Raw genomic sequence first — 8851 nt, forward strand, 5'->3', positions numbered from 1 at the left:
TTTTAGTAAATATTTTTTCTTACACTCTATTTGAGTAATTTTTTTTTCTTACCCTATTTGTGTAAAAAACCCCCCCTAAAATGTATTGGATGGAGGCAGGCTTGAATTGGGTCCATTTGATTTCGGATTCGATATCTATTCCGACGTGGCAACTTACATCCAGAGTCTGCTTCTACGTGGCTTTATTCAATTGGAGGTCACATTAATCACAAAGAAGCCAGTTGCGGAGGATTACACCCACTGCCCAGCAAGGCAAAGCCTTCCTCTTCCACACACGCCTCTGGAAATTGTTATCTTTCAATCCATCCCATTATCTTTTAAGCTCTAAAAACACACTGCAAAAAATGAAAAATTAACAGAGAAAAAAAGGACATAGAGAGGCAGAGATTATTCAGAAATTAGTTTTAAGAAATGGAGAATCTGATGATTACTTGTATTTCAAAACCTCCTGTAATAATCCCAACAAAACATGACAACTTATCTGAATTTTCTCAACCCCAAACCAAGCTCTCCTTTACTTACACAAAAAACAACAAAAACCCAAAAATCACCGACAACCATGTAAAGTACCTCGCACGAAGCGGCCGCCTAGCTGAAGCTGTAGCCGCTCTTGATTCAATTGCTCTCAGTGGGTCTCAGGTAAGACCCAATACCTTCATTAGTTTACTTCAGGCTTGCATTGATTTCGGGTCTCTCGACTTGGGTCGAAAACTCCATGCCAGAATCCATTTAGTTAAAGAAAGTGACCCGTTCGTTGAAACCAAACTTGTCAGCACGTATGCGAAATGTGGGTCCTTTGCTGATGCTCGTAAGGTGTTCGATGAAATGAGTCAAAAGAATTTGTACACTTGGTCTGCTATGATTGGTGCCTATTCCAGAGTGTCGAGGTGGAAGGAAGTTGTGGAACTTTTCTTTTTGATGATGGAAGATGGTGTTTTGCCTGATGAATTTTTGTTTCCGAGAATTTTGCAAGCTTGTGCTAATTGTGGGGATGTTAGGACCGGGAGATTGCTGCATTCTTTAGTAATTAGATTGGGGATGGTTTGTTATACACGTGTTAGTAATTCGGTTTTAGCTGTTTATGCAAAGTGTGGGAAATTGAGGTCTGCGAGGAGGTTTTTCGATTACATGAACGAGAGGGATAGAGTGACTTGGAATTCAATGTTATTGGCGTATTGTCAGAAGGGCGAGAATGATGAAGCTTATAAATTGTTTAATGGGATGTGGGGTGAAGGCATAGAACCGTGTATTGTTTCATGGAATATATTGATTAATAGTTATAATCAGTTAGGGCGATGTGATGTGGCTTTGGGGTTGATGAAGGAGATGGAGAGTTCTAGGGTAAGTCCTGACGTCTTTACTTGGACCTCAATGATCTCGGGGCTTGCACAAAATGGTAGGAGGTGGCAGGCCTTGTTTTTGTTTAAGGAGATGCTTTTGGCTGGGATCAAGCCTAATGGTGTTACTATCACAAGTGCAGTTTCCGCTTGTGCATCCTTGAAAGTATTAAAGCTGGGGCTTGAAATTCATTCAATTGCCCTTAGGATGGGAAGAACTGATAATGTGCTTGTTGGAAACTCCCTTATTGACATGTATGCTAAGTGCGGGGAACTGGAAGCTGCGAGGCAAGTCTTTGATATGATTGAAGAAAAAGATGTTTATACTTGGAATTCAATGATTGCTGGATATTGCCAAGCTGGGTACTGTGGGAAGGCTTATGAACTCTTTATCAAAATGCAAGAATCTGATGTGAAGCCCAATGTGATTACATGGAATACAATGATCTCAGGATACATACAAAATGGAGATGAAGATCGAGCCATGGATCTTTTTCAACGAATTGAACAGGATGGAAAGATTAGGAGAAATACAGCATCTTGGAATGCTCTTATCGCTGGTTATGTGCAACTTGGGGCTATAGACAAGGCATTTGGAGTTTTCCGACAAATGCAATCATGCTCCATTAGTCCAAATTCAGTAACTATATTGAGTATCTTGCCTGGTTGTGCGAATTTAATTGCTACGAAAAAGGTGAAAGAGATCCATGGTTGTATTTTGCGGAGGGATTTAGAGTTTGTAATCTCTATTTCAAATTCTCTAATAGACACTTATGCAAAGTCAGGTAATATATTATATTCTAGAAACATATTTGATGGAATGCCGACTCGAGATATTATTTCCTGGAACTCAATAATAGGCGGTTATGTTTTACATGGTTGTTTTGATGCTGCCCTGGATCTCTTCGATCAGATGAGAAAGTTGGGGATTAAACCTAATAGAGGTACCTTTTTAAGTATTATCCTTGCACGTGGTATTGCCAAAATGGTGGATGAGGGAAAACAGATTTTTTCTAGCATCAGTGACAACTATGAGATTATACCAGCCATAGAACATTACTCAGCTATGATAGATCTCTATGGCCGCTCTGGTCGGCTTGGAGAAGCAATGGAGTTTATTGAAGACATGCCTATAGAGCCCGACTCCTCTGTTTGGACTTCCTTGCTAACTGCCTCTAGGATTCATAAGGATATTGCTTTGGCTGTCCTTGCAGGGGAACGGTTACTTGATTTGGAACCAGGAAATATTGTGATTAACCAATTAATGTATCAGATATATAGCTTGTGTGGGAAATTGGATGACTCTTCAAAAGTGAGAAAGCTTGAAAAAGAGAGCACATTACGGAGATCTCTTGGGCACAGCTGGATTGAAGTCAGGAATACGGTGCATGCATTTGTCACTGGTGATCAATCTAAGCCATCCTCAAACCTTCTGCATTCATGGGTTCAAAACATCACTAGAGAAGTGAACATAGATGACCATCACGGTGGATTTTTCATCGAGGAAGAAGAGAAAGAGGAAATTGGCGGCATTCATAGTGAAAAACTTGCAATAGCTTTTGCCTTGATCAGCTCACCTTCTTCCCCTCAAAGTATAAGGATTGTTAAAAACATCAGAATGTGTAGGAACTGCCATTTAACTGCCAAGTATGTTTCCTTGAGATTTGGGTGTGAGATATATCTGAGTGATACAAAGTTCTTCCACCATTTTAAGAATGGGCGCTGTTCTTGTGGAGATTATTGGTAGAGTACTTATGCTGAACGTAAGAATTATTTGCATGGATTTGTCATATCCAAATGCAAAGAAATTATCATGGAAGCTACAGCAATCTTCTATGCTAGAGCGCATATGTAAAAAAGGTGCACTCATATGACTTTTGGTTATTTACTTTGCTTTACCGCATATCTTGAGAACTTTGCGTATCATGTTTATTCTTCTGGCAATTAATTTGTATAATCATTATTTATATTATATAAATTATTTCTGTAGCTTTTGTGAGAAGCTTAAGCTGATGATTTGATGGGACGCTGGTCGCTGAAGAATTAAATTTATTTACACTCATGAGTGGCTAATGGGATATTCTTCTATCCCATCCAAGTCCTGCTTTTGACAGAGAAAGATGTAGAGCATTTGCAAGGATTTTTACTTTTTTGCCGGTATGCATAACATCTTTTATATTATCCCATTATTAGTTGAGATCCTTTTCATGCCCTTCTCACTTAAAAATCATTTAAGCCTACTGCATTTGCTTAAAACTTAGTTGTTACTTTTGCAGAAGCTTCAGGAAGTCCTGCAAGGACTTGGAACTTGAATTCGTCCAGTTTAATTACTGCAGTGGATCATGTCTTCTTTCGAGGACTCTTGGCTAGACCTACTAAATAGATCTTAAAAGGTACTCTAATTACAGGCATATTGCATTCAGAAGTGGGCTTACGGCGTCTTGTTACAAGAAACTTCCGATTGTCCCTTGCGATAGGCCTTGCCAATTGTAGAGCATCACGGTCATAAAGCACGTCGTATTTTCCATCCGTGCTTAAATCAACAAGGAATAATATACTTCGCTGAATGAAGGGTACTTACTTGTCAAGATGATGTGAAATATATCTTTGTCGAGATTCAATTTAAACCTGGAAATTCCAGTGAAACATATATTCCAAGGTTGTGCTGCCTGCATTTGGCTTTGAATTTCACCTATCCTGTATGATACCTCGCGTTTTTCTTTTCCATTATAAATGATGAATTTACAATTCTAATTTCCTGAGTTGATCTTTTACGGCGTCCTAATTGTTGATGAAATATCCTCCATCGAAAATCTTAATTTGCGATCCAATGCAAAAGGAACAGAGGCGGTAATTGGGAATGTTTCCATTGGCTCATCTAATGATGACAAATTTTCTCCCGTCTGTCAAACAAAAATATTCGAAGAATATTTGCTGCTGCAGAGATTAGAAAGAAAGCCCTGATAGACTTGGAATTTGACGAGAGTGGCTGTTTGAGTGGATACTAAGATGCTGAATTCCACATTATCTGGCAATGCAATCTGGCAGAAGATGCGGCTGCAAAATAACTTTATCAACAACGACCAGGACACAAAAATGTTAAAGCTGATTTGCCTCATTTCTAATATCACTCTCAAAAGGTGCTTACATAACATAAAAGAGCAAGCTTATCAGTTACCATCGAGTGTACCAGAAACTACATTGGCAGAAAGTTTTCTTTGCATCAAATCACTGTCAGAATCGCTGCCAATTCGGTATATTGGTTATACTATCTCCTGAAATGGAAAGAAGAAAAGAAACGGAAAAAATGTTCCATGAATTGGATGCAGTTGCTTGACAAAGCAGAAACCCGCTGCTTAACCATTAATAATAAGCAATAATCAACGTTTCAGTTAAGGTTCTTGACATGACTGACAAAGGAGAAAGTTAATTTGAAATCGATTTTAATTGCTGACGAGGGGGGAAGAACGCATCTTCAAATTCAGGGAATTCATGATTTATGATTCTCCCCCATGTCCGTGCACAGTTTCCCGAAATTTCGCATCTCAATATCCTGACCGTCAAAAAGGGTGGAACATTTCTTGGCAGAAGATAAGAGCTCTTTTCATCAAGACACTGCTTTTGGTGCATCTGATTCCTTTCCTTTGAATTGTTTCCCTTCAAAGTGGAAAACAGAATAAGCTTCTTCAGCAGTATGCAGGCTTTGAAAACTATATATTTAGTCCATAATATTCAACTCAAAAATACCCCCTCTTTTCTGCTTATAAATACATATCATATATCTCAGCCACTTACTCAGTGCCGTTCTAAACCGACTTCTTACGTCTGTACTGGTCACCTTAACCTGCCAAGTCTTTGCTCCTTCAGAAATGGTAACCAACAGTATTTAAGTTTTACCATTGGTTTTCGATTGATTGATTGGTTTTCTGGTTAATTAAATTCTCCTCCACGATGTTGGCAGAGTACTGAGGATGATAAGAAGCCTGTATCAGTTGGACCATGGGGAGGCCAAGGCGGCACTTCTTGGGATGATGGAGTTTACTGCACGATAAGGCAATTGGTGATAGCTCATGGATCCGGCATTGACTCAGTCCAGATTGAGTATGATACTAAAGGGAACTCTCTTTGGTCAAGGAAGCATGGAGGAAATGGAGGCTCTAAGACAGATAAGGTCAGTGTTTCATCTCTTGATTTGGCTAACAAGTTCTTAAGCACTTTTTAAGCTTTTCATATGAAGCAAGTTTACAATTTTCCATGCATTGAAATTCCTCAAAACAACTACTGACTACTGTACTTAATATCAAGTTTACATTAAATGGTAATTTAACAAACTTTAGTAAGTGTTCTTTAGTCATCTCAAGCTTAGGTTGATCGAAAAAGGTATGTTTCTTTTAGATTTTCCTTCAAATTTTCTGGAGATGTTTAAAATACATAGCATTCATTGAATTCTGTATTGAGTTTTGAGGTTCAGCATGAAGTGGCAGATCTTTCTTAATTCTTATAGATTGCTATATATATAGTTCACAGCAAAATTCAGTTGGCTGATATTCGTTGTGCAATATAAATTCCTTTAGGTCAAACTTGATTTTCCAGACGAGTTTCTTACTTCAATCCATGGGTACTATGGGAGCCTGAACCAACGAGGACCAATTATTGTTCGTTCGCTAACTTTCCATAGCAACAGGAAAGCATATGGACCCTTTGGTATTGAACAAGGAACTAGTTTCTCAATGAACAAAGGCAAGATTGTTGGATTCCGTGGGAGGAGTGGTTGGTATTTGGATGCAATTGGAGTGTATTCAAAGCCAGTCCTAAAACTAAACCCTTCAAAGCCTATTGTTCATGCCCAAAGTGTAGCTGCTACCGGACCTGAAAAAAGTGGCTATTCAGTGATCCAGGGAAGTGTTGGAGAAAGCTACGACATTGTTCTAGCTGTGAGGCAGAGGGATGGATTTGTGAATCCCCAGCCAAGGGAACTCATAAGGCAAAATTCTAGCTCTAGTAGCTCTGACGATTCGAGTGATGTAGAAACCAAAAGCAAGGTAAGAAATACACTATCAGTTATTGCTTTCGTATGCGCAATGATATAATTTCTTTGTTCTTTTTGCATGTTTAAGGTTCCATTTCGGACTCCTATGAAAGTCCCTCCAAGGTTACCGGAAGGAGTGTTAACTTATGGACCCTGGGGTGGCCAAGGTGGAACCAAGTTTGATGATGGAACCTATACTGGGATAAGGCAAATCGTTTTATCACGCAATGTTGGAATTGTATCAATGAAGGTTTGCTATGATCGTGAGGGACAAGCAGTATGGGGAAGCAAACATGGAGGGACCGGAGGATTCAAAACTGAAAGAGTGAGTCTGGCTTTTCTCTTATAGACTTAATATCAATATTGCCAGTTCTTTTAATAGACCTTCTGTTGCATTATTTGCAGATAATGTTCGATTATCCATCAGAAATTTTGACACACATCACAGGAACGTTTGCGCCTTTAATGTATATGGGGCCTAATGTAATAAGGTCGCTTACATTCTACACCAACAAAGGAAAACATGGACCATATGGAGATGAACAAGGACCTTCTTTCACCAACAAAATGAATGAAGGCAAGATTGTTGGATTCCTTGGCAGAGAGGGTTTATTCCTGGATGCTGTTGGTGTACATGTAATGGAAGGGAAAGTACCACCTCCAAAACCATCTTATTCCCAAGCAATCATCCAAAGTGAAAGGCCTATAGCTGAGATCGATAACTCTCCATGGTCTAACAAACTAGTTCTAGCAAGGCGAGGACCAGTTGAAGAGGTAACTCATCATACTTGTACGTATGTTTCATTCTAAACACATACTTTAAAATTAAATGTCTGGTGCCTAATTCCGGAAAACTTTCTCAGGTTGCTTGTGGTGTTGTAAAAGAACCATCACCATGCGGACCTGGTCCTTGGGGAGGGGATGGAGGGAGAGCATGGGATGACGGAGTGTATTCTGGGATTAAGCAAATATTTATTACCAAATCTGAAGCTATTTGCTCGATTCAAATCGAGTATGATCGAAATGGACAATCTGTTTGGTCTCCAAGACATGGAGGCCATGGAGGCACCACCACACATAGGGTAATACTTAAATATCTTCATTACCAAATTTCAACATGTGCTTTTGTTTCCCCTCTTTTTTTGCCTGACGATAATCTTTGATGTTGCAGGTAAAACTGGATTACCCGCACGAGGTACTTATCTGCATATCAGGCTATTATGGCTCCATAAATGAAGAAGAGAAATCCAAAGTTATAAGGTCGTTAACATTTTATACCAGCAGAGGGAAGTACGGTCCATTCGGTGAGGAGGTAGGCACATATTTCACTTCAACTACAACACAGGGGAAGGTGGTGGGGTTCCATGGGAGATGCAGCTCTTACTTGGATGCTATTGGAGTTCATATGCAGCACTGGCTGGGAAATCAGAAAGCCTCTAAGATGTCTCTCTTCAAAATTTTCAGTTGAAGATCTATTGCTCTGCTCTTTTGGTTTAGTATAACTAAGATGAAACTGGTACCAAATAATGAATTAGTACTATCTTGATTCACACACACCAAAAAGGAAGCCCAATCGAATTCCAGGTTCACTCTGGTCCTGTTGACTTGAAGGATTGTTATTGTAATCTCTATCTCTGAGTTGATAAAATAAATGAAAGTGTATGCTCTATGTTTGTTAAATAACAGCATCTTTTTTTTCTTTTAATTAATTAAACGATTGCATAAGGAGATGAGAGCAAGGAGCATAAAACAAAAAGATGCACATCAAACTATGGGCCTCTTTGGCTACATATCTGACTCCACCGGCCCGAATTCCGATTTCTTTACACAAGCCTTTTGGAAGCACGTAATCCGGTTATTACTTAGGTGTATTTAAACACTAAGTTAATTCACCAAACCTTCCTAAATCATATTGGTTTTTAAACTTCAAATTATTCTAATTAAATTTTCAAATTATCAAGTTTATATCAATTAAATCCTTTTACTACTAAAATTGTTAATTTAATTGTTAAATGACGTGTAATATTTTATGTTACATAATTTAAAATAATTTTAAAAAAATGAATATTGTAAAAAAATATTCTAAAATAATATTAGTTTTGAGGTTTTCAAAACTTTTACATAAGTTCTATCATTTCTTTCTTTCTTTTTTCGGTTTTACTTTATTTTTAGTTTTTACTTTTAAAAGTTATGCGGCAATATTTTATTTTATTTTTTCTTTTTAAATTTAGTTACATAAAATTAACGTGTCATTTGACAGTTAAATTAACAGTTTTAATAACGAAAGGACCCGATTGATATAACATTATATAGTTTGGGGATGTAATTACAATGTTTTGAAGTTTAGAGACCAATTTAGAATAAGGATCATAGTTTGGGAGTGTTTGATGTAATTAACTCATGAAAAACACGGTTAAAATTATTTGATAAATTGTTTGACGGGGTTTTAGACTTTCGAAGTTGAGTTTAAAGGGTCACACAAACC

At 38.1% G+C, this 8851-nt stretch overlaps 2 protein-coding genes across 2 annotated transcripts; both read left to right on the forward strand.

Moving 5' to 3' along the window:
• Nucleotides 1-268: 268 nt before the first annotated feature.
• On the forward strand, nt 269-4091 carry LOC107905470 (pentatricopeptide repeat-containing protein At1g19720). The gene is made up of 3 exons (XM_016832129.2): nt 269-3197; nt 3328-3494; nt 3614-4091. Exon 1 carries the CDS (start codon nt 412-414, stop codon nt 3082-3084), a length of 2673 nt encoding a protein of 890 aa, XP_016687618.2. The 5' UTR covers nt 269-411; the 3' UTR covers nt 3085-3197; nt 3328-3494; nt 3614-4091.
• A 971-nt stretch (nt 4092-5062) lies between these two features.
• On the forward strand, nt 5063-8046 carry LOC107905471 (jacalin-related lectin 3). The gene is made up of 7 exons (XM_016832130.2): nt 5063-5209; nt 5299-5508; nt 5912-6379; nt 6455-6691; nt 6772-7140; nt 7230-7448; nt 7538-8046. Exons 1-7 carry the CDS (start codon nt 5207-5209, stop codon nt 7832-7834), a joined length of 1803 nt encoding a protein of 600 aa, XP_016687619.2. The 5' UTR covers nt 5063-5206; the 3' UTR covers nt 7835-8046.
• Nucleotides 8047-8851: the final 805 nt, after the last annotated feature.

The sequence above is a fragment of the Gossypium hirsutum genome, chromosome D05, assembly GCF_007990345.1.
Source record: "Gossypium hirsutum isolate 1008001.06 chromosome D05, Gossypium_hirsutum_v2.1, whole genome shotgun sequence".
In the NCBI taxonomy this organism is placed as follows: Eukaryota; Viridiplantae; Streptophyta; class Magnoliopsida; order Malvales; family Malvaceae; genus Gossypium; species Gossypium hirsutum.

Excerpts from the sequence above, each read along its gene's own strand:
- LOC107905470 (XM_016832129.2), top strand. The coding sequence starts at position 412 with ATGGAGAATCTGATGATTACTTGTATTTCAAAACCTCCTGTAATAATC.
- LOC107905471 (XM_016832130.2), top strand. Across the intron at positions 5,509-5,911 it reads GAGGCTCTAAGACAGATAAG|GTCAAACTTGATTTTCCAGA; the intron begins GTCAGTGTTTCA and ends AAATTCCTTTAG. Across the intron at positions 6,380-6,454 it reads ATGTAGAAACCAAAAGCAAG|GTTCCATTTCGGACTCCTAT; the intron begins GTAAGAAATACA and ends TGCATGTTTAAG.